Genomic DNA, 27,107 nt, shown 5'->3' on the forward strand with positions numbered 1-27,107 from the left:
TTCTGCAGATATTTACAACTAAAGGCCCATGGATCTCTGAAGGTGCCCCCATCACGGCCTACCCAGACCACATAGCAGAAGTACAACAGTGCCACAACTCCTATATGGTGGTAACAAGACAATTCCGCCTACGAGGCATGAACTATGCCTTGTTCTTTCTGGCTAACTTGAGGGTGATGGATGGAGAAACAACTCACTTCTTCCAATTCTGCAATGAGGCAAAGTCCTGGCTGCAAAAAAGGGGGAACCGCTCCTCACAGTGGGTGAAAAATTGAAACATAGATGGGAATGTAACCACCAATGGAAGAAGAAGACTCTCACATCCTCTAGGTTTCATCCACCTAGAAGAAAGCAGTAAGTGAACATGCACAAGTAGTTGTGGAGGTGATACAACATAGTCAAAACCCCTTCTCCATCCTGGACTTGGATCATGGATCAAAAACGGACACTGGAAATAATGCATCAAATGTCTTGCAACTCAACGGAACAGCCCTTACTCGCAGCCTGTTGGACGACATAGCCTAAGCAATAGACAATGGTGCTCTAACCTTGAATAACACTTTCAGATGGTACACCACCAAACTACAGGTGACACATGGAACTATGATCTGATTGTGATGGAAGTCACACAGAGTTCTTAAGGGCCTGGGCTGAGAAACAATGCAATGCCACCCACACACCGAACAGTATGCGACAGGCTCTCAAATGAAGGTTAACTTTTGCATGTGTTTAGAGTATTCAAATGGAAAGAGGCATGAAACATGACATGCCAGGGAGAGAGTAATTGGAATGTTGGGCATCAAAGTTTACCACGTTTTTAGTGCAACATAATTTGAGTTAATCACAAACATTGCCCTGGCAAGGCATCAAAGGGTGCCATGGACCCCCCAACCAAAAGCCCACACAAAGACAAGATGAAAGAAGATAGCAGATAATGACACAGAGGGAAGCCCGTATGATGCCACCAAGGGATGGCACATAGACTCACAGTAGAGAAAACAAACAGCTAATGACATCCAAATGTATCATTCTGACCTATAACATATGGGTAATAGACACACCCCACAAACAACATGGGGTCTATACATACCTCAAATGCAAAATGTGTGTCTTCAAGAGACTAACCTTACCATGCAAAAGGTAAGGGAGCCACATATATGGCACAACCTAGCCAGCATATGCAAGTGGGGATATTAATAAGAATAGCACTAGAGGTGCCACTGGTGGTAGGCACAAGTAGGGTAGACCCAGAATGCAAATATGTCTTACCCGATCAGTGTCTATACAGAGACTCTCTGATCCTAGTGTCGCTAAATGTGTCCAACCTAGACCACTCTGGCTTTTTGGATTGATCAAAAATGGTACTATCACATGACCCACTGACGCTGTGTATATGGGGGGGATTTTAATTGTTTTCTACATATAGACATAGACCAATTATCACCACCCCTACAGGGTGCTAGTTGCACCAAAATGGCACATTCTTTTCAACAGTAGGGAGGGGACATACAGGAGTGGGATATGTGGAGGATGAGAAATCCAACCCATAGAGAGAACTCCTTTTATTCCCTGTGCACTGACTCCATATGGGGCTGGACCTGTTCTTCTGCACTGCCACAGTGCATGTGATAATAGTCAACAATTAATAACTAGCCCATACAATTTTGGACCGCAATCTGTTGAAAATGATATTACAGTGGAGCAAAGGCAGAGCCAAGGATCCAACATGGAAGCTTCAATCAGTGTCAATATAATATACTCCCATCCAGGACACAATAGGTACTCACATCTCCAAGTACTTCATGGAAAACAAGTGTGCAACCCAATTCAGGGTAATAGAGTGGAAGGCCTTCAATGTGGTGATAGGGGTACTCTCCATAGCTACAACATGGGGTTAAAATGGACTGTCATTTTAGGCCTCTCAAAAACCGAAGGTAGCCTGCAGCAACTTGAAACAGACATGCCCACAAACCCAGTCAGGAACTCACAGCTTGGTGCCTTATGACTTAAACATACAACCCTACTAACCAGATTGGTAACGCAAGACTATAGAGATTATGGGCCTCATTTACAATTTTTAGACACACGGCAGCGCAGCAAGCCACCATGCGTCAAATCAAAAGGACAGGAATGCACCATATCTACAGAAAACACCACATTCCTGTCCTTTCCCCTGCGCTGGCGCATAATGGGCTGCCATGTGCCAACGCAGGCAAACATGCATCATGGTGTTAGGGTATCTACTGATGAGCTGATTGTTTTTGTGCAGGAAGGGATCACCTTTCTGTACAAAAATAATCACAAGAGGTGTTTTCCTCTTTTTATGTGCGCTACAGAATGCAATACACATAGAAAAAGGAAAAATGAGGAGAAATAAAAGTATTTTTTTTCATTGCGACTCCCTTACGCCTCCCCTGGGAAGGCATAGGAATTTGACGTATTCCCAGGTTTACTCCACCTACAGCTCTCACCTGACCCTAAAACTTCTACTAATGAAGCACAGGCGGAGCTATTATTGCTGGAGTCCTTAACAGAGGTATTAGTTGTGGGGGTTTCCAAACAAGGCAAAGAGCTCAAAAACGTGAAGTCATACAGACCCCTGTGATTGCTTAACTACAACTAGTAGGGAAAGTGCTTGTGAACAGACAGCTGCCAATAGTGGGGTCTGCCGTCCACTCAGACTAAAATGGTGTCATCCTTGACAGGAAGACATTTTCAATTATCAGGAGACTACAAAGCCCGATTGGAAGAACACAAAACAGCCAATACAGATAGCCTGGCAGTGCTTTCCTACACACAAGAGTCATTCAATACCCTTGGATGATCTTATCTCCTTAACAGTACTGAAGAGTCGACATGTATCCCACATTTCTAGAGTTGATTCTTACTCTATATAGTCAAACAATTGCCACAATTAATACAAGCCGAGTCATATCAGCCTAATTCACTATAGGCAAGAGTACACACCAGGGTCTTCCCATCAATTTTTGGACTGGCCATGCAGCCACTGGAATGTTAACTCCATACAAAGGCCGCTGAGTAGGAGTTACATGCAACCAGAAGATGGCTTATCATCTCGTTAAATGCAGATGATGTCCTGATTTATCTACATAACGCACATGAGACATTGTCACAACTTGAGGAACTGCTGGCAACCTTTTGGTGATCTTGGGCCTCAAAATCTACTGGTCCTGCTTATTTCCCCTAGGATTGATACCTGTAGATCAAAGGCTGCTGACCTCTTGTCAGACTTGACTGGAGAGTTGACATTTTCAAATACCTAGGCTTACAGATATCACAACAAAATCAACTAAAGGATGGAGGATGATCAAGGCACACATTAAATAGGTTTCTCGGAACTCAAGATTCCACTTCTGACAATTTAATCATGAGCATCAATCATCCCACATCGCATGCATTGTATGTTCAGAGGCACACCCAAAGCATATCCCCACTGATGCCAGATAGACAAAGAGTTATATAAAATGTTTGGGACAGCCAGGCTCTATAACTTACATGAGTGACGGTAAAGAGAATCTCACCAGACATAGTAGACCATCCGATACCATGTACACACAAACTCTTCCTCCTGGGGCTCATGTTAATGCCCAAAGAAATGACGAACTGTTTTGTAAATTTGAACACTTGGCATTTATACTATTTTAAAGATGTATTGCAATGTCTTGGAAAGTGTGTGCAGCCCTGGAACTGCAACTGTGGTCAAGAGACTTATGGTGGAAAGTGACTAGCTGAGGTGGGCAAAGGTAGAAGCAAATAAACTAACACTACTTAAACTGAAAGACGGAGGGGGACCCATAGGTACATTATTATTAAAACATTAAAAAATATATATCTTTAATATCGATATTTTTGACAACAATATTTTTTTTCTTCGATATTTTTGTACGTACCTTTATGTAGGTAGGATTTCGATATTTTTTACTTCAATATTTCTGTGTCAATATTTTTGTAGGTTGATTTTCTGTCCGCCGATATTTTGTCAGACATTCACATATGGGATGTGTGGGACAGGCTGATGGGATGGGAAACTGATCTATACATGAAAGGCATATATGGTGGACAATATTGAATGCTCACACGGATGTTGCACTGTTAAAACTAAATAGATTTATACAAAAAAGTGAATGAATGTGAGACTTTGGGTAGAGCTAAAGAGGGAGGAATAAGCAAGAATGACGTCTTATCCAAAAGGAATTCTTTCTCTACAGTGACTGCAAAAAAGGGCATTTCAAATGCGCAGAGTCCTTTCTTCCAATCACTGGTTCTAGACTGTAGGGTATAATAGCCCTTTCTGTGGGTACAGGACACTGTCCTTTCAGGTGCAAGGGTCAGCTCCTTCATCCCTTCCTCCGAGGATGGGCCATCAAAATACACACCTACCCTTCCTGTGTTTGTGGCTGTCTAGCATGAATGCGCAAAGTGAAGATTTTACCCATCCAAGACGTGTATTGGAGAAAGGCTGCAGGCACACAGAGATGTAAGAGCAGAGAAATGTCCACTTTCTAAAAGTAAATTCTATACAAAAGTTCCTCAAGAATTTGTTTCAATAGTTATCAAATTATTTCATCCAGTCACAAACAAAATGAGTGAACAGTAAAATTAATACAACAGGCATTTATTCAAAAAATTTGTATAACAAGAAGTAAATTCAATTCCATATTTCACAATTTCATAGTAGTGTAACACCCTTTTGTCAAATAGTAGGAATCCTAATTTCATGGAAGTTTTTCATCAAACAGATACAAAACTGGTGTAAATCAGTCGATGTTTCGGTCTTTCATTGGTCACACAGATCCATAAGACCATCCTCAGAACACAGCGTTGCTCAGTATCCAGATATTTCTATACAAAGTAAAAACAATATATAAAACAATGAATAACCACTGGGTTCTCCAAAAATGTCTGTATATCGTCTGCCCACACCGCAGTCCATCATCAGGGACTGGCCTACCAGGCAGCCTACATAATAAGACAGGCCTTCAACTACTTAAAACCAAACACCAAACGGTCTCCACCAAAACTGTGATATATCACCAAAGTGCCACTCAGGCACACCATAGTGACCAACAAATTGTCAAACCAATTGCTGTACAGAGATAGAGGTGCTCAATTAAGCACACAGGAATACATGGCAGATTAAAGAAACAGGAAAACGATAAAAAGTATGGTTCTTACCAATTAAGTTTCTTCCAATAAAGTTTTCAATCAGTGGCACTCCCGTCTAACAAATTTCTTAACTGCGGGGAGAGGGGATAGCATTAATGACCGATACCCGATACCGACAACAACCAGAGTCTGTACTTTCAAGCTCGGTTTCCTCCGTTTACTTATATGGTACGGGAAATCTATCTCCTGACCCACGGCTCCTCTTCTTGTCCGAGGTTTGCACGCAACCACACACTGCGGGTGAACCTTAAATCTCATTCATGTTGGATGACTTCACAACGTGACCGCCATCCTGGTAGTAATAAACGACTAGTGCGGAAAACCGACAAACGTTCGATGGTCCTGATCTATTTGTTAACTTCACTCGTAATTGAGTAAAGTTCTCCCATAGTGCCCAGCTATGTAGAAAGGGCCATAATTCCACCTTGTTTAATATAATTAGCAATCTTCTAAAACAGTCACATTGTTACGGACCAAATATACTCAAGTTGCAGAAATTGTTTACAAGAGTATATATGACATCATTCAAAATCTACCGAAATTTACACAAGCCATTTCTTTTTTTTTTTACTCCTTTTTTTTTTCCTTTTCTAATCTTTTTTTTCGTTTTTTTTACCCCTGAATACTAGCTTTGCATGCATCCCAAACAATAATACATGAAGTGGAATTGAGATTAATTTTAATAAAATCTATAAGATGTAATTTGAGCTGGGAAATAAACGCTGTATTTGTAAATAAATGCCTGGGAAAAGAAAACATCCTAGGGCCTTTATGGATTTGTGCTATATTAAACAGGAGCAAAATGGGATTGTGATCTGAGGTGACTCTTGGGCATAGCTCGATAGAGCTGGTGTTCACAACATTAACAGAAGCCCAGGCCATGTCGATACGGGAACAGAGTTCATGAGGAGCAGAGTAATAAGTATAACCCGCCACATTTGGATGGATACTGCGCCAGACATCTCTGATATTATGAATGCGTCCTATTTCTAGAATAGCAGCGCGGGATCTGCGCATCCATTGAAAGGCGCCGCGCCTGGTGGTGTCTAGTTGGTAATCCATTATAAAATTAAAATCACCCATGATAACAAGTTCTCCCTCCCACTCCAAAAGTTCCATATTCAATTGATAAAACAAAAGAATCGTCAGAATATGGGCCATATACCACACAAAAAACAAATTTACATTTTTTCATTTAATAACTGCACAAAAGCCCATCGTCCACTTTTATCACAAACAGTTTTACAAATTTCTATTCTGAGACATCTATCTTTAACAATAGCAACCCCCCTAATTGAGGCATTGAAAGTTGAGCAAATAATAACCTCATAGCCAAGTTATCCCAATAGCTTTCTATCCTTATAAGCAATATGGGTCTCGGATAAAAAAACTAAATGTGGGTCATACAGTACTAATTCTTCTCGGACCAGGCGTCTTTTATTCTTGTTGTTAAGACCTGCAGCGTTCCAAGCCAGACATCTTAGCCGTAACATTTAAAGATATTCAAATAACTTATCATTCTGCAAAAATAAAACGGATAAACCTCTCACAACCACTTCCACCAGATCTCCTTCTCGAGTTGATTTTTCAAAAGAACCCCCCTCCACCCACCCACCCCCTGAGGGAATCACCCCCCCCCCCCCTCTCCCTCGCCTCCCTCGGGATGGAACACCCCTCGGTGTTCTGCTGCCGCTGGATTGGCAGCTACCACAAGGGAGCAGCATGAGGCTCACCCTACCACCTGACCTAGGAGTACATAAAAAAAAGGGGAAAGAAAGTATTATAATAGAATCAATGAATAAATGTGCATGAGATAAGAATAATACATAAGTAAAAAATCTAGGGGCATATTACCAAGCAATAGCGATAATTATCGCTATTGCTTGGTTAGAGAGAAAATTTTACCGCTAAGCTGTGGCGAATTTTACCGCAGATAAACCTTAGTATTACCAAGGTTTATCGCAAATGCGATAAAAAATGGCCGCAATGCATGAATATCGCTGAAAAGTCCGCGATATTCATGCATTATCGAGCTAATGCTCTTAGCCATGTTATCCACCTCCCATTGGATAACATGGCTAAGAACTGCTCAGGGGTAGGTGTTAGCTTTTGGAGATATTCGCGCTTAGCGTGAATATCCCCAAAAGTTGGTAATAGGAGATAGCGATGTTAGCGACTGTTTCCAGTCGCTAACATCTTGGCACGCCCACTTTGCATGTCATTAGTGATAAATATCACTGACATGCAAAGTGGGGCCCAAGATGGTCGCTATCTCCTACTAGCTGTCGCTAACTGGTGTTAGCGACAGATAGGTAATAGGGAGATAATTTTATCTCCGCTTTCTTGGCTTTTAAAGCCAAAAAAGTGGAGATAAACCCCCTTGATAATATGCCCCCTAATATTTCCTTTTCTCTAAGTTAAGTGAATGTGGAAAGTACACTCTCGGCCTCCCTTTCGTTGGTGAAAAAGTAAGTGTGACCACCCTTAATAACCTTTAAGCAAGCAGGCTCCTGTAGAAACACTTGCCCACCAAGAGATTTAAAAGGATCAATAAGCTTGCGAAGCTTCCACCGTCTATCCATAGTGGCCTTGCTAAGGTCAGACTGAACAAAAAAAAGACAACTTTTCAGTTATAACAGGAGGATTTGGCCTTGCTTTTAAAGAGACACTATTAAATCTGTGGGTACTCTGTGTGGACGAGTCCTCAATTCCAATGTATTTTTTATTATCATCAAAGCCTCATTTTGGGGGATGCTGGTGTGTAAACTTTCGATGTCCACTTTCTAAAAGTGACAATTTTAAAATACTAATGTTAAATACAACTTTACTAGTAAAGAGGATTCATCATTAACATTCAATAGATATAAAAAAGGATACAGCTACTCCTTTCTATAAGGTATTACAGCCTAAAATATATTAGGAATTCCCAATGTTTAACATTAGAGAGAAGTAGGCCTCAGAGTAGTGAATGATGAGTTTAAGCACTTTTCACTACCAGGGCATGCAAAACCTAAAAATGTATGTCCTACCTTTTATTTACACTGCACTCTGCCATATTGGCTACCTACGACATATTTTAAAGGCGACACATGTAATAAAAGGGGAGTTTAAGGCTTGTCAAAGGGGTTAAAATGCCAAAGCGAACGTGGCAGCAAAACTGCACACACAGGCTCTGCAGTTGCAGGCCTGTGACAGATTCGAAAGGCTACTGCCTACTTTTATGCAAGGCACAATCAGTGCTGCAATCCCCCAAGCAGAATTTAATGTAAAGGCTCTGGGCACATGTAGTGCACAGTAGTATGGGCTTACTGATGAAGAAAAGATGCCAAACTTGTAAAAAGCATTTATACCATGTTTAGAGGAAAGAGCACATGCACCTTTGCACTAGTCAGCAGTTGTAAAGTGCTGAGAGTCCTAAAGCTTACAAAAAGAATTCAACAAAAAGAACAGGAGGAAGGTAAAATGTTTGGGGTGACACTTCAGAGGGCCATTTTCCAACATCATTTCATGTAAGCGGAGGCCCCACTAGAATTTCCAGATGAAGTGGAAACTAGGTGCTGTAATACAATGAGGCAAAGCAGTGTTAATAATGGTATCTCCTCTTGAATATTATTTAGGACTTTAAGAAGATGGGGAATTTATGGAAATGCATACAACAAGCCGTACAGCTGATGTAAGGAAAGTGCTTCCTCTGCCCATTTCCCTTTTTACTAACTAGTAAACAGAATAGGCAAAAATGTGCATTTTTTTTAAAAATCATCTGCAAAGCCTTTTGCAGCCCACAATGGATGGTGAAAATATTACTTGGTTGGTCTGCCTGTACAGTTACCTTCACTGGCATGTAAAATGCATGTAAAGACAGTGAGCTTGTGGTAGCTACACATACTACATCCTGTCTTGGTGATTGGTGTGTGCTCAAGCCAGTTGGTTGTCTGTTTTCATAGGACTGAGTAAGTGAAAATAAGTGAGGAATATGCAAAATGAGACCTCCACACTACTGCCTGTTCTGTCTAAATAGATGATTAACAATTTGAAGTGGAACCACATGAATGTTTTTTAGATGATTTGAAAGTGTAAATCATGACCGCAGGTGACTAGCTACTGTTGTTATGACAATATTTAGAAGGATTTTTGAGTACTTCTGATAGGATATGTTGTTCCTTAAGCCACAATGTAATTGCAGAATGGATTTGAAATGTTAGACCGATGAAGGATTCATAGTCTCTTAACCAGGAACAACAATTGTTCAGGAGAAATATGGCCCATGGTTTTAGGTGCAGGCATGACCAAGGAACACTCATTGTTGTGGCTGCTAGAAACCACTGGACAATGATGTTTTTGTTGAAACAGTTTCCAAATGAAGAGTTTGTGTCATTATTTTTTTTAGAAAACAATACCCACCAAAGACTGGAAACAAACTCTAATAAACTGACAGTCTGGGAAAGGTTCTAGATACAACCTTTCTCATTTTAGCAGACATCCAAGGGCATGAAGAAACCCTCAGAATCTTGCAATATCTTGAACACTCTTAAGTACAGAAGATGCACATACAAATCAGTCATCTATATATGGAAAATCTAGAATCCCTCTTCATGAAGTAAGGTTACAATTGGTCCCAGAACAGGCATGCACACCACTGGAGATGCTAATACCCCAAAGGCCTTTACTTCCTTGATAGTGAACCAAACACAGAACATAAATGAATGTGTATTTGAAAGTATGTTTCTCTGACATCTAGACATATGTGAGAATTGTCCCCTTGTGCACGAGTAGATTGATGAAGTGTAGAGAAAGGATGTGAAATGTTATGTTGGTCACATGCCACTTGACATCTGAGGTTGATGACTGGTCTTTAGTCAATGGATGGTTTTGGAAACAGAAGCTATACTATGAACTCAATGAGACAAAAACAAAAGGAATCACTGAGCAGCACTTCTGGGCCTAGTCAGAGGTATGAGCAGGGCCAGTGGAATTATGAGACTGTTTATCTGCACTGACTTTCGCACAATTATACATTTTCCGCATTTGTCACATAATCCATCATCTGCTGCATGATCTGCAGATCTAAACAATAGAAACCTTGTTTCTAGCTCAAACGGCTCAAACGTTACCAAAAATGCAGGGACCAGTGTTTGAGCGAGGTTGAAGGCCCTTTGCAGACAAAGAATGGTCACCTGTTACTAATTGCTAAATGTGGGTGTAAAAACCACTCTTGCTTCTTTCTGTACTTCTCTTGCCTCTTTTTGCATTTCTCATGCTTCTTTCTGCTCTTTTCTTCCTTTTCCGCACTTCTCTTGCCTCTTTCTGCACATCTCTTACACTTTCTGCACCTCCCTTCTTTCTGCACCTCTGTTGCTTGTTTCCGCACATTTCTTGCTTCCTTCAGCACTCTCTTTCCCTCTATCTGCACGCCTCTTGCCTCTTTCTACACCTCACTTGCTTCTTTATGCACTTCTCTTGTTTTTTTCATCATCTCTCTTGCTTCTTTTTGCATCCCTCTTCCCTCTTTCTGCACCCCTGTTCTCTCTTCCTGCATCCCTGTTCTCTCTTCCTGCACCTCTGTTGCCCATTTCTGCTCCTCACATGCCTCTTTCTGCACCTCTTTGGCCTGTTTCTGTACCTCTCTTCCCTCTTTCTGCACTTCTTTTGCCTCTCCTGCACCCCTATTGCCTCTTTCTGCACCTCTATTCTTTTTGCACTGCTCTTGCTTCTTTCTGTACCTCTCTTGCAAATTTCTGCACACCTCTTGCCTCTTTCTGCATTCCTCTACCTTCTTTCTGTATTTATACTGCCCCTGTCTGCCCCCTTGTTCCCTCTTTCTTCACCTATTCTGCCTGTTTCTGCACCTCTATTGCCTCTTTATGCACCCCTTTTGCCTATTTCTGCACCCCACTTGCCTCTTTATGCAACCCTGTTGCTTTATTCTGCACTTCTCTTGCTTTCTGCACCTCTTTTGCTTCTTTCTGCACCCCTCTTGTACTCTTCTTTCTTCTTTATTCACCTCTCATCTCTTACTGTACCTCTCTTGCCTCTGTCTGCACCCCTCTTGCCTCTTTCTGCTCTTCTGTTGGTTCTTTTGTACTGCTCTTGCTCCTTTCTGCACCTTTCTTGCCTCTTTCTGCACCCCTCTTGCCTCTTTCTGCAGCCTTCTTCCCTCTTTTTGCAGTTTTCTTGCCTCCTGTACATCTGTTGCTTCTTTCTGCACTTCTCTTTCCTCTTACTGCACCCCTCTAGCCTCTTTATGCACCCCTATTGCTTCCTTCTGCACATCGCTTGCTTCTTTTTGCACCTGTCTTGCTTCTTTCTGCACCCCTGTTGCTTCTCTTTGTACCTCTCTTTCCTCTTTACACACCTCTCATGCCTCTTTCTGCACCTCTGTTGCTTGTTTCTGTACTTCTCTTGCCTCTTTCTGCACCCCTTTTTCCTCTTTCTACACCTCTGTTGCCTGTTTCTGTACGTTTCCTGCCTCTTTCTACACATCTGTTGCTTCTTTCTGCACTTATTTTGCTTCTTTCTGCACCTCTGTTGCCTCTATCTGCACCTCTCTTGCCTTTTACGTACCCCTCTTGCCTCTTTCTGCACCTCTTTTGCTTTTTTCTTCTGCACCTCTCTTGCCTATTTCTGCACCTATGTTGCTTGATTTTGCACTTCTGCACTCTCTTGACTTTCTACACCACTGTTGCCTGTTTGTGTACCTCTCTTGACTGTTTCTGAACTTCTCTTGCCTCTTTCTGCCCTTCTCTTTCCACTTTCTGCATTTCTGTTGCTTCTTGCACTCCTCTTGCCTGTTTCTGCACCCCACTTGCTTGTTTCTCCACCTCTCTTCCCTCTTTCTCTACTTCTCTTGCCTCTTTCTGTACCTCTCTTGCCTCTTACTGCAGTTCTCTTGCCTCTTTCTGCACCTCTCTTGCTTCTTTCTGCACCCCTCTTGCCTCGGTCTGCACCCTTCTTCACTTACTCTTTTCCTTCTTTCTGCACCTTTCTTGCCTCTTTATGCACCTTGCTTGCTTCTTTCTGTACTTCTATTGCTTCTTTCTGCACCTCTCTTGCCTCTATTTACATACCTCTTCCCTCTTTCTGCACCACTGTTCTCTCTTGCTGCACCTCTATTGCTTGTTTATGTACCTCTCTTGCCTGTTTCTGCACTTCCCTTGGCTCTTTCTGCACTTCTCTTCTCTCTTTCTGCATTTCTGTTGCCTCTTTCTGCACTAATCTTGCCTGTTTCTGCACCTCGCTTGCCTGTTTCTACACCCCTCTTCCCTCTTTCTGTACATCTCTTGCCTCTTTCTGCACCTCTCTTGCCTCTTACTGCAGTTCTCTTGCCTCTTTCAGCACCTCTCTTGCTTCTTTCTGCACCCCACTTGCCTCGTTCTGCTCTCCTCTTCACTTATTCTTTTCCTTCTTTCTGCACGTCTCTTGCCTCTTTCTGCAGCTCTTTTGCTTCTTTTTGCACTTCTCTTGCTTCTTTATGCGCTACTCTTGCCTCTTTCTGTACCCCACTTGCCTCTTTCTCCACCCCTCTTCTCTCTTTCTTCACCTCTTGCCTCTTTCTGCTCCACTCTTGCCTCTTTCTGCACTTCCTTTGCCTCTTTCTGCACTTCTATTGCCCCTTTATGCACATGTGTTACTCTTTCTGCACCTCTCTTGTTTTTTTCTGCACTTCTCTTGCTTCTCTCTGAACTTCTCTTGCCTAATATTGTGTGCTCATATGGGAAGTGGAAGCTGTCAAGTTTAAAGGTCTGCATGCTCTTGTGACTGAGGTATATGTCTACTTGTGTATGTATTCTTACATGTTTTATGCATTTGAGATGGTAGCTTACAAAGTGGATAGCTTCTCCTGTAGGTGGTCAAATCTTCTCAGTTCTGCTCTGTCATTCAGTTGCACAGGTAGACATGTCTTATGTATATAGGCGCTATAGATCCCCTCAAATATACTATTTAATACCCATGTGCCCTGTATTATGAGAAGAAAGAAATGCATACACATTTCTGTACACACATTTACAGAGTATGCTGTTTGAAACACAGGTATTCAAGTATTTGTATGTCACTAGGTAAAAGCAGAGACACACGCATTCATACCTTCACAAACTTGGTGAGACTTACAACAGTAATATGGTTAGGATTGCTGTTTTACATTTGGTAGACCTAACATTTTGAGTAGTCTATGAATAGTGAACCTTCAAGTGAAAAGTCAGGTTTAAGACATCTTTGGAGAAGGATTAGTGATTAGGCTACTTTGCATGAGTCTATGGAAAGGTTCAGTCGAAGTAGGCCTCGTTCTGCACCTCTGTTGCTTCTTTCTGCACTTCCTGTGCTTCTTTTTGCACCTTTGTTCCTCTTTCTGGACTTCGGTTGCCTCTTTCTGATTTTTCTTGCATTCTCTGCACCTTTCTTCCTCATTCTGTACCTCTCTTGCCACTCTGCACTTCTTTTGCTTCTTTCTGCACCTTGGAGTATATATATATAACATTCTCAATATTTTTTGGAACACTCACACTCACAGGATGATGTCAGTGATGTCATTTGAAATGTCATCAGTGATGTTACTGACCATGTCAGGAGTGATGTAATATGCGATGTCATCAGCAGGGCATTGCGGGGGCGCGAGTTATAGTTAGCTTAGCTAATTATAACATCCGAAAGTAAAATGTCAGCCTAACTATAACATCCCTGAAACCCGTGTTTTTTGTCAGTGAAAACATATTTATAAATATATCATCAAGGTATATGCATGTGGAGTTAGGTATAGTCAATCTATACTTGCTTACCTTTCAAATGTTTGTTTTTTGAGATTGTGCCCACAGTATGTGGTCCCATTGAGATTCCTACGTAGATATCCTGGGGGCACACTAAAATAAAGGCATTTTTGCTAGAACACTCTCCTACTATGCATGACTTCTCTTTCTGTTTGGCTGACCTTCAACCCACTCAGTGAGGATTCACATTGTAAAGGTGGCCAACAGTCAACTCTGAAGCACTATCAATGGTTTATGCACTGCTCACTAAGCCATGTATTGATAGTGTTCCACTACAGAGATGTTTGTTACCCACAGTGCATCAGCAGTGCCACCTGTAATAACATAGAGTCACCCAACACACTGAGCTTTACAGATATAGTTTGCAATAGAAATTCTTCTTTATAAGTTAGATTTGTAAACTGATTTTTTTCCCAATTATGACAAGAAAAAACAGGAGGAATGGCTAGAAAACATGAGCAACAAATTAGTAAGCAATAAAAAGTCCTAAATCCTTATAAATAGGCATGAGTATTTTTTCTAAAGATGCCATAGTTAGGATAAGGGTGCATACCTCGAGGCAGTGGCTTCCTACAATAAGGACTGAGATGAGGACGAAGAATGAGAAGGTAATGAAACATTTCTCAAAAAATGGTGGCTGTCTTTTCACTCAACTCAACGTTCCCAGCTTCTTTAGGCGTCATTCTGCCTAAGTCAAATAGTAGACTTTAATGGTGGCCATTATGCTCTACAAATAATGTGAGGCCAGTGTCCCGATTTAATTTACGTGGTTACCACGATTTTCAACATCAATTGCAGGAGCATATTGCATTCTGTGCAAGATTACCATGTAAACTTTGGCTGTCTTGGAGACCACATTTAGCAATTCAGGAACATTAATAAAATGGGTACTACACATGTGCCAAAACACTTGTGGTATATTTGAAGTAACTATTCATAGCTACAGATCCATCATGCCAATTCAGCAGGGTGGTCTTAGTTCCATAAAGTTGTTCCTATCATTCCAGTGGGGTCCACTTGGTTGAAAAGTCCCACCATTACAGATGGTAACTCATAATTGGGCAGGCCATCTGTGGGTAGTGTGGCTCATTAGTGAACAAAACAAAAACATTTTCTAAGACCCTTTATCTTTTCCTCCGCAGACGATCTCGAGGGAATTTGGCGAATGGGGCATTTGACATGGGTCTTCAGTCCTCATCTCCTTACCATAACATAGATGATGTTGACACTCCTTTCAAAATGTTGCTAAAGCTAAAGTGGCCGATATTGTGTTGCCTAATGACTGATTCGTACTGTAAGACTTTAACAGAGTGTGACCTGTAAACATAAAACAAAGTAAACTGCTTCTAATATCCAATTACGAATGCAATTACAACAAATTGAAAAGCTATTCAATTTTTACAATGATATTGCCATTAGAATGAAAGTATTTCCAACATTTTGTTTTGCAACTGATATGCTATAATAACAGATGCCTGTACCACCAAATTGTAAGTATTTATAGGTAAGTATAACCCCTATCGCCACTAGGTTGTTATAGTTAGGACTTGATTTCTATTAAAAAGCAGTTTTTCAGTTGCCTACATCATTGGCGCCGGTTGACGAGTCCTCACAAAATGTTCCCCAAAAAATCAACACTCCCTTTAACTTCTGCCTGGAAAGTTTTGGGGTGGCCTGTCCAGCGGGGGCTAAGAAAAAGAGGTGTCGCAAAATGTGTTTTCTCCATGTTAATTCCCAAAGGAGTTTTGAACACGACTATAACCCGAACTGTTGGATGAAATTTCACTGAATTTGGCAGAAAGGTATATTTTGTTCCGCAGATCGCAACTTTTGTAATTTGATTTAAATCCATTCAGTAGAAAAGCAAATTTGTATATATAGGGACGCGGATCATCCATGGAGCAACCTGCGGGGGATCCTTGGATTCACATGCCAAAGCAAAGTCTTGATTGGCTGGCCGCACCTTCACATAAAAGTTGCGGCCACCATTTTATGTGTTGGGGAACGGTCCCCTTGACTTTAACTTGTTTTTATATTAAATGAAAGGGTTAGGTGAGAGCTTTCCTGTCCTCTTCTGTGTGTCTAAAAAGAGGGCTAAGCATGTGTACTAGGGTTGGAATTCTGTAAAAAACTCCGTGGATTCTTTGCCGGGCTCAGCGTGGCCCCACATGCAACTGCGAAGGGGATCTGCACTTCTCGCCATGAACAAAAAAACTATATATACTCACCCACCCACAGGGACGCCCATACAGACACACTCAATTTCACCCTCAGACAGCTGCTCTTACACTCAGTGTGACACCTAGACAGACACTTCCACATCCACTCTGACATCCAAGCAGACATTCTCACACCCACTCACATACCCAGACAGACACCCTCCCACTTACTCTGACCCCCAATATGAATACTCTCCCACCCCGTGACACACACATACACTCACACCCACTGTCACAAACTCATATAGATACTGACACACCGAGGCACACACTGACATACATCGACACATCCAGACACATACTGATGAATAGATTAATACATCCAGGCACATACTGATGCAAACACTGATATACCAAGGCACACACTGATACAGAGACTAATACATCCAAACACACACTCATGCATACACTTTCATACCCAAGTGCACAGTAATACATACATTATACTACCCAGGCACACACTCATGCATACAGTGACACATACAGACATACACTGATCTATAAATCAACACACCCAGGCACACACTGATCCATACACTCATACAACCAGGCATACACAGATGCACACACTGACATACCAAGAAACACCCCGACACACCCAGGCACACACTGATGTATACACTGACACACCCAGACAGGCACTAATGCATACAGTAACACATCCAGGCATGCACTGACACATACACTAACACACCCAGGCACACACATATAGATACATTATCTCACCAAAAGTGAACAATTGTATGCACACTATCTTACCCAGGACCACATTTATGTACATACTGACACACTTGGAGACATACTGATAAAGACACTTACACACCCAGGCAGATATGAATGCATACAGTAACACACCCAGACACACACTGACACATATGCTGACATACCCAGGTACACACAAATACATAAAATCACATACCAACACACACATTAATACATCCACTATCACACCCATGAACATACTCATGCAGACACTGACACACTGAGGCACACACTGACAGATAAACTGAGATACCCAGGCACACACTGATGCATACACTGGTACATCCAGGCACATACCAATGCATACATTGATACATCCAGGCACACACTAATACAGACACTAACACATCCAATCCCACACTTATGAATACACTTCCATACCCAGACACACAGGAATACATGCACTAGCACACCCAGGCAGTCCTTTATGCATACATTGACACACCCAGGCATACACTGATGTATACATCCACACACACATGCATACACCAATCCATAAACTCATACATCCAGGCACACACTGATGCGTGCACAAATACACCCAAGCACACACTAATGCAAACATTGACCCTCCCAAGCTCACACTGATAAATACACTGACATTCCAAGACACACAATGATGCATAAAATAGCACACCGAGGCACACACTTGTATAAACACTGACATACTCAGGCACACAGTGCTAAAAACACTGACACACCCAGACACACACTCAGGCCTACACTGACAAACCCAAAAACTCACTCATTCATACAGTAATATATCCAGGCCCACACTCATGTATAGAGTAGTATACTCAGGGAAACACTATTCCATATACAGACACAAACAGATGCACAGTGATGCACATATTAGAACACCCAGGCACTCACTGATGCTATATACTGACACTCCAATTCACACACTTGTGTATGAAGTTACACAGCAAGTGACTCATATATACTTAACATATACTTTAAGGAAATAAAAAGACAAACACAACTTTTCTTATACGTAGATGGTGTGGTTCTAAAAAGAACCTTTTTTATTTTTCAAAAGAAGGTTTTTTTATTTCTATTTTTTGTAAATTCGCAAACAAAAAAAAGGTGCACAACTTAACAAAAACAAACATGACTGAAAGTAACAGGCTTTCTAACTACAGAATACTGTTGCAAAACTGCAATACTACACCCAAAAATGTAGCATGAATGATTGTTGATGGCATCCAAATATTCTTGAACAGATGTTGTTTTATGGCCAACGGGCATGTAGCTTTGCAAGCAGTGGTAAGTATTACTTTTATTTGATTTCGTTAAAAATCGTAAAAGCATGAGAAAAACACATATTACATATTTATTAGCTAAGGTTAAAATCTATGAAATATAGACAAGTAAAGCCAAAGTCCTTTCGTAAGCTTTGGTCACTGCAACAGTTAAAACGATAGCAATGCAAGAATTTCATTGCGGTTCGATATGAAAAGAGCAGCATTTGATACCTGTACAGAAAGGGAGTGACCAGTCAGTCATATGCCTTTGCCGTGTGGACTATTGTCTTTTTTGTCCAGTTCTTTGGCTGCTATTTTCCAAAAGGTGATGGCTTGACATGACAGCTGAATTGACAGTACACCAAGGCATTGTATCATTGCAGCTCTGCACGATCTCAATTGGTGCTTCCTAAAAATCTCCCGAAGAACTGTTTTTCGATGTTCCAGTAGCGCGGGGCAGATGCATAAAAGGTGTAATAACGACTCTTCTCCTTGATCACACAGGCGACATTCTTTTGTAGGCCATGTAGACTTCCATTTCGGGGTTAAATCCTTTATGGGGAACGAACCCAACTGCAACAGCGTCAAATGGTGCTTTTTGTGGTGCGAGAAGTGTTCGGACAAGTACCAGTTTTTGAAACCCCAAAAACTGGTATGATTGAATCACTGCCCATGCGTGATTTGTCTTAGCAAAGGCAGTTTTATACGTTAGTAGCGAAGTTCGCTTTATTGCGCTGTTCACCATATTTTTTAACCCGGAGTATGACGTTGTTATATGCCATGCCTCTTCAAGATGTAAATCAGCGAGTGATTCTTTTAGGACTGCTGCAATGGAGTTTTTTTTCCTCGCCTGATTTTCGATTTCTTCCCAACAGCAGTGGGCTAAAGTGTCATCTTCCGCTTGCCTCATCCGCCAATAATATTTTACCATCGCCCCTTGTCTTACTGGTTTCTGCTTTTTCAGCCCGTATTCCAATCAAACTTGTGCCTGAGAAATGTGTCGAGGAATTAAAAAGAGGCGCTTGAAAAAACTCGATTGGGCTAGATTTAAGGCGGCTGCATCTTTGGTATTCATAATTTCCGACCCATATGATATTGAGGGTAAAAATTTGGCTGCGATTATCTTAAGCAACTGGTGTGTTGGGCAACCTTTTAGCTTCTTCTGTAAAGTTTTGAAAGCATACAGGAGTTGTTTTGCTTTGGTATTCCCTTGGTCCAAATATAGCTTGTATTTAAGTGAGTGGTCAAGTTGGAACCCAAGGTATTTGTATGAGTCCACCTGGTATATTGGTTTTTCCTCCAGTTTCCAGGTGAATTTTCCTTTTGACCCTTTTTTGTGGTGACTGCTAAAGCATAATACCTTTGCTTTCTTAAGGTTTATTATTAATTGAGCAGAGGTAATATAAGATCCTAGTTGTGTCATTGAACGCTGCAGGCCTATTGGTGTTTGTGCTAGGAGCACAATATCATCTGCGTATTGAAGGTTCCTGATCGGTGTTTTGCCTAATTTTGGTGGGTCGATTTGCACTTGTTGGAGGCACTTCTCAAGATCAGCTGTGTAGATGTTCAATAAACAGGGGGCCAACACACACCCCTGTTTTAGACCGTTTGATGTTGGGATCTTGTTTGTTATGGTGCGGCCATCTCCTTTCCTTGTCTGCACCCAAGTATTTGAGTAAAGATTGATTATTGCCTCCAAAAGTTTGGTTGGTGCCCCCCAGGTTTTCATTTTGGCCCACAACTTCTTTCTCGGAACCTTGTCGAACGCTGCTTTAAGGTCATTAAAGCATGCGTAAAAAGTTCGAGATTTTGCGTAGGCTTGATTAGCTAGTAATGTCACAGCAGAAATATTTGTAAGGGTGCCCATTCCGGCCCGAAATCCAGTTTGGGTGTTCGGTATCAGGTTTATGCGTTTGACCCAATCCTCTAGATCTGCCAAGAGATTTTCAGCATATATCTTGGCCTCAACATCGATCAGTGCAATCAATCTATAGTTCGCAGGGTCTGCACGTGAACCCGTTTTGTATATAGGATTTAAAATACTTCCTCGCCAAGAGTCGGGGATCGAGCCAGTTGTTAATGCGTATGTAAACAATGGAGTTAGAATCCCAGTCCAAAATGGAGGATCGTGCTGGAATAGTGCATTTGGCAGGCCATTAGGACCTGGTGCACCCAAGAGTGGGGTAGCGTTATATGTCTGATCAATATGGTCTCTCCAGGTATATTCCGTTATGTCTGAGTTAAAGTGCCGGTTCTTGCCATTTGTTAACTGGTTGATAACTTCCCAGAACTGCTTAGAGTCTCTCTGCTTGCTGGCGAAGAGAAGCAATGGAAATATCGGAAAAAGTTACTCTAGTTATTTCATGGCCCGTTGAGTCTGAGTTGTTTCTGAATTCTATACTTTCCAATTTACAGGTGTCTATATGACTCAGTGAAGGAAGTGCCTTAAATAATTTTAATAGTACGCCTCTGTTGAGGATATCTTGAGTTCCCCTCGAGACATAGTGGGGGATAAATTCCAACTTAATGTTATTGTCGACCTTGTCCGGCCTTTTTTTGCAATCTGTGCTCATTTCACTTTGTTTCACCTCGGCAATACGCTTCGAGGGCGTTCAACAAAATTGCTGTACGTTACGTGTATTTCTTAGTGGATGCGTATCCATGGCATTTGCCGGTGATGTCAGGCGACTTCCCAGATGGTATCTGTTTATTTGTTCAAGGTTACTCCCCTCCTCATTTCCCCCCTCCTTAGGCAGGTTGACACGTTTTATGCTGGTTGCGGTAGATTCCATCGTACTGGGCCCTTATGGGGGTAATGTTATTATAGGTTGTGTGGCCTGAGTTGTTGAGAGCCGTTTCTTTCCCTTCCCTATAGGCTTAAATATGCTGTAGACTTTTGATATCTGGCAATTTTCCGTTGTAGATTGACTGAGATTTTTCAAGGTGATGGGCTTTTGAATTGATGCGATCGGATGAGCCACTGGGCTTGCGTTCTCTATGTTTATGTTTGTAGCATTAGCTTCGTATTGTGTAGCTTCTGGCTCTAGCGTCGTGTAGTTTTGGGCCTGTCTTATATGTTTTCCCTTTCTGGCCTTTCTCAGGCGTTTTCTCTCTCGCTTGCTTAGAGGTGCCATGCTGTTTGTTTGGTTTGCCTTTCGCTCGTGACTTTAATCCGCTTGTGGAGCTGCCAAGGAGTGTCTCTTGTCCGTAGTGTTTGATTGCTGTGGTGTGTTGGTAATACCCGGTGTTTGGGCTGCGTTAATCTCTATGACTCCTACATTTTCCTCCGTGCAAGGGCTCAGGCGGGCCTGATCCTCTTCCCTCTGTGTTTCTTTTGATCTCTCTGTTGATGAATTGGTTTTTGAAGGGGTAGCCCTAATAACCCCTAATAATTCGGTCATTATGGTTGGAACTGTAGGTAATTGGTCTATTATTTGGGCGCAATGGCAGTGATAAGATTGAAAGGTTGTTTCTCTGTCTGCCTGCACCCTTGTGATCATTTCATTAAACTTTTACAGCTTTTGTTCCACCCCCCTGAACATAAATAGCAAGCGTGTTTAGGAGATCCACTTGGGTATCTAATTTATCTGCATGGTAAGTCATACCTTTACCAATGGTATCCAAAGTGTCTAGCAGGTGTATCCATACTGTTGATGGTGGAGAGCTTGTTCTCTGATCCTGAAGGCAGTGGACATCTGGAGATGAAAAATCCGGTCCGCCTGAAAACTCCCTTGATCGAGCCCTTCTTTGTGACAGTGGCATCGTCAGAGAATTATCAAGGTTCTTGTCCTTAAGATACTTGTCATCATGCTGATTAAAGGTCATGAGCTCATGACTATTTGGATGGTGTGTTTCCAATAACCGAGATGGCGAGGAGAATTGGTTCTGCTTGTTTGTGTGCATTTCTGCGCAAACCTGCTCTTTTGCAGATTGGGCCGCCTGCTGCTTATCTCTATTTCCGTGAGCACTAGAGATGTTTGGGCACGTCTGTTTTATTGGAATGGTCTCATTGTTACTACTGGGACCAGTTAATGACTGTTGAAGCTTCTGCAGCAGTTGTGTCTCTGACAAGAAAGGATTATTATGGATTAGTGCCTCCGTTATCTTTGCATTGTGGCTTTGTCCGCTTTCTTGGAGCGCTGTGGAAGTTTGGAATTGCCTGCCTTGAGCTTCAAAATCTAATGTGCATCGAATATCTGGTCGTGTCTCCCCAAGTTCTTCAGTTGAGGATTTGCTGCTTTTATCGTTTGTATCTCGAAAGACGTTTGTTTCCGTTAAGTTTTGAACTTCTATGATTTTATTATTGGGATTGGGATTTTTTTGATTTGAGCCTATAAGATCTGTTGAAGTATTGGGGTCGTTATGGGCTTTAGTTTCCTTATTTCCCTTAGTTGTTTTAGTTGCCACGCTTAGGAAATCTGTGATCAATGACAATCTGATGCTATTAGGGCATGAGTGGTGCCTTGATTGTTCTGGTGTGGCTGATGGAGTTCCTTTCTTGCCTCTGTCTTGGGCGACATGAGGGGCTGACTCTGTGACACTTTTGCTACTGCTGTGGGTAATTCGCTTCACACTTGCCGAACCGGGGTTTACTGATGTAACGGACGTGACAGCGGTTAAAACTCCCGGCACCTGCGGCCTGTCACCGTCTCTGTCACCGTCATCATCAGCTTGCCCCCGTCCTGCATTTGTCCCCTCTGGAGTTGCTCCGGATGTGATTTCTGGTGTAAATTTGAGTGAAGTACTAATATCCGCCTTAACTTAACTCTACTCGACTGCTAACAATGACGCAGACTGTAATATTGACAACATTGTTAGTTACTCAAGTGAGTCAACCCTGTGTTTCAGCATAGCAGAAACATTAGCAGCAATAAGTGCAATAAAATCAGGGAAGGCACCTAGACCAGACAAAATGCCAGGTGATTTGTGGAGACATAAGAAGGGGATATGGGCCCCCTATATTAACCTCCTGTGTAATGCTGTTGCCTCTGGTGCACCAATTCCTGAAACTTGGCGGGGCAGAAATTGTAACCATTTTTAAAAAGGGTGACCGTCAGGATCCGGCGCAATATAGGCCGATTAGTTTAATAGATATTCTACAAAAGGTTTATGCCCATCAAATTTTAAACAAACCGAGTATCTGGATCAAGGAAAACCGTATTTTAACTAAGTATCAAGCAGGTTTTAGAGAAAAAATGTGTACAGTTGATCAGGTATTAAGGTTCCTGAGTATAATTTGGTAGTATATTGCAATTAAGAAAACGCACTTGTATATTGCTTTTGTAGATCTTAGGGCAGCTTTTGATCTTGTGCCCAGAAACTCCTGTGGAAATCATTAATGAATCTGGGCGTTCCCGGGCAAATCCTCGTGCAGATCATTAGACTGCATGAGGGTAACTTCGCACGGGTCAGATGGGGGCCTAACGGTGAACTTACAGATCGTATACAAGTTAACAGGGGCTTAAGGCAATGGTGCGTGCTGGCCCCAACGCTGTTTTTGCTATATGTGAATGACATTCCAGAATTCCTCTTGGGTTGCGAACATGATTCTCCCAAGTCGGGGAGGGTACCAGCACCGGCACTTCTCTTTTCCGACGATACGATCTTAATATCTCAAACCCCCAAAGGTCTGCAACACTTACTTAACACTTTTTAAATATACTGTGAACAAAAGGGCCCGGAAATCAACTCTACCAGAACTAAATACATGGCAGTCAATCCTCGCAAACTTTTCAGAAAAACCTAACTGTAAAAAATGAGAGGATAGAACTTGTTCCAAATTTAAACTAGTTGGGTATTAATCTAGATACAAAGCTGAATTGGAGGCCACAGTTGGAGAAAAGTAAAACAATCTTAATTCAAAACTCAGTCCCTATAACGAGGAAGCACAAGAGCAGCCAATCCAAAGCAGTTTCTCCTGCTCTGGAATTTTACAAGTACAGGGCACAATTGGCCTGCCTTTATGGGGCTGAATTACGGGGACACGCAACAAAGAATGCCTTTATGGTACAAGAGAATACATTCTTTAGAACCCTACTAAGTATTCCTAAGCGTACCCCTTTAATACCTGTAATAATGGATTTAAGTATACATCGTACTGACGAGCAGGCGGCCTTGAGGCCATTACTGTTTTGGGTCCGACTGTGGGCTACAGAAAAGCTTGTTCATTATAAGGAAGGCCTAAAGTAAATGTTAAGAATCAGAAACAGTGAAAGGTTGCCATGGTTAAATCACATCCAGGACTGGTTTTATAAACTGGGCTTAAAACATTTTTGGGAGGACCCTGAAGCTTTGGTTATGGGATCTAAAACATTGTTGAAACAAACTTACTGGACGTTTGTCCAAGACTCTTTGTCCCATAACCCTAAACTGGGGACCTTATCTGTAAGGTACCTAAATATGAAGTCAAGTAGTAAATTTGAGTCCTTCATGGATGAAATAGAACCACAACTTGCTAATGCTAAATCTCTTTATCTTAAATACTGCTACGGCATCTTAGAAATTAATGCAAATACTGTTAAGTGGATGCTATTCTTCTGCCCTGTTTACAAATGCCCTAGGAGAAAATGGATTAAACCCATTTGTCAATTGTTAGGCATCAGATCTTGTAAAGAGGCGGAAAGAATACTCCAAACTGATACTGAGCAATCAGTTGCGTTTAGTGTGAGCAGGTATCTCTTCTGTGTACACTTAATAAGAAGAGAAGGAGACTGAAGTTTTAATTGTTTCCCAAAATAAGTACCTATTAGATAATAAATATAAAGCCAGATGCAAAATGATTAGTTAAGTGGCACAGAACCCTGCACTGGTTTCTGATAGTTATTGAATGTTTTTTGATAGGAAGCAATTGTTTTGCAACTAGTGCTTTGATGTACTATTAGCACTTTGAATTTATTGCAAAACGTTATCGCTGAATTCCCTGGTACAAGGTCCTGAGAGGGCTTTTTCTCTTTTATATCTTTTATAAATCAAAAATTTATATTTATTGTTTTAGATCCTAGGAAAATTGCTAATAGGACATTGATAGCTATTTATAATTGTATTTATTCCGGGCGGGTCAGGCCTTGATGTATTGATGTATTGTTGTATGAATGTTTTATATAGTACGCAATCTTTTATGATTTCTAAATCGAAATAAAGATATTGAATTGATACTAGGATGCATTTTGTTGTGGCGATTGAGATTTCTCAATTCCTTGATGACACAGTTATGAAAAATTTCTACCTCATCTCTTGGCATTATGGGCACAAATGTAGATGGTGGTTTAAAGGGGGATAGGCCAGGCATGGCAAGATTGATCCCTTCAGTGCTGGAAATGGATCGTGTATTGATTGGGTAATCTGTTGTTTCACTTGCTTCTTCAGTCACTTCATGCAAAGTTCTTAACAGTGGAACATCTCCTGCTTGTAAGACAGTAGGTTTAATCTGGCTCTCTTTCAGTTTTTCAATATTGTTCTCATCAGTATATTGTTTGATAGTGTGGTATTTTATAAGCTTTCATTTCCTGTGCTATTCTATTAGCTTTAATTTCCTTATAAATATATACATATATATAACACTGAATACTTACATTTAATACTTTCCTTAACTTATTATTTACTACTACTACGCCTTTACATTCATGCTTTAATGATGAAAATCGTTGTAAAGTCATCCATGGCAAAGGCATACTCGTGGTAAAAACATTTGTTGTAGAGGCAGGTGCAATGCCTGTGATGTAAACGCATCTTGTTGTTCATCCTTTGATGAAAAGGCTGTTTCCCACCTCAGGGTGAATGGAACCACACTGTGTACTGGGCAAAGGTTTATTCTCATAAAACCCTACGTATTAATGGACAACAAAGGCCACCAAGCCTTCACTGCCTGCTCACATCCATCAGGCTTATTACTGCCCGGCAATACATGGTTTTCAGAAATGATTATTGTGTCAAAATAAATAGATAAATAATAAATACATTGGCACAAGGTTTTTCTTAGGAACCTGCCACTGATGCTTCAGAATGTTAATACTGTCGAATACCAACACTGCCTTGTCCTGATTCTCTTTTCCACATGCTCTTCACTTCCTGTTTCTTAATTTACTCTTGTAGGAACCTTTTGCATCCATGCTCTCTCCTTATGTCATTGTTTTTCTCTCCCTCTTTCCTTTTCCCCTTTCTGTCATTCTCTCTTGTTTTGGGTCAAAGTCTGTAGATAAGAAATAGATCTTAGTCTGTGTAAATTGAGTGCCAGTGCCCACCACCTGCAGCCAAAAAACATAAGCCTTGTTCTTCAATTTTTCCTTTCCTTACTGGATTCTGTGTTTTGTTTTTACTTTTACCTTATCAACCAGTTTTACCATCTCCAGTTCATTTCAGAGGATGTTGCATGGCTTAATTTCTACTCCAAATGAGACATCACTTAACATTTCACAGAGACTGTATGGCAAACTTCTTACCTGTGGATGTCCAAAAAGCCCCAAGATACCAGCAATTGCAGCTGACCCCATGGATTCATATGCTCCTATTATGACTGGAGGCATAGGTGTCTTCTGGCAGTGATAGCCGGGTACTGGCTCCTCTTTCCCAGATAAAATCCACAGGGCTCCATATATAGTTTTAGCCATGTCCTTGCATGTGTCTGTAGTTAGCATCCCCAAACTAACGTTCTGGAGGAAGCTTGTGTTTTGGTTGATTTCTCGAATGGCGAAGGACATGGCTTGTGCCCAGCGAAAGCCTCCGATATTGTACTTAGGACTGAAATAAAATAAGCAATAACAATCATGGGAATTGGATTCTGCCTGTTGTAGCCCATCCCACTGTGATCTTACTAGATCTTTCCCATACATATTTTAGGTCCATATGTCTGATGTCCTTTGCTTCCTCCAACTCCAGGAAAGATATGCTGCTATCTATACAATTGGGTGGCTTGATTCACTGCTTAAAGAAGGTATTCT

At 41.4% G+C, this 27,107-nt stretch overlaps 1 protein-coding gene across 1 annotated transcript in view; it reads right to left on the bottom strand.

Moving 5' to 3' along the window:
* LOC144798907 (vomeronasal type-2 receptor 26-like) overlaps nucleotides 1–26,867 on the bottom strand; it is a 106,984-nt gene extending 80,117 nt beyond the window's left edge. Inside the window, exon 1 of the mRNA XM_078670008.1 lies at nucleotides 26,610–26,867. Coding sequence (XP_078526134.1) covers nucleotides 26,610–26,867 — 258 coding nt within the window. The remainder of the gene's footprint in view (nucleotides 1–26,609) is intronic.
* Between the last annotated feature and the right edge of the window lie 240 nt (nucleotides 26,868–27,107).

Source organism: Lissotriton helveticus, chromosome 12 (genome assembly GCF_964261635.1).
Source record: "Lissotriton helveticus chromosome 12, aLisHel1.1, whole genome shotgun sequence".
NCBI classification, from domain to species: domain Eukaryota; kingdom Metazoa; phylum Chordata; class Amphibia; order Caudata; family Salamandridae; genus Lissotriton; species Lissotriton helveticus.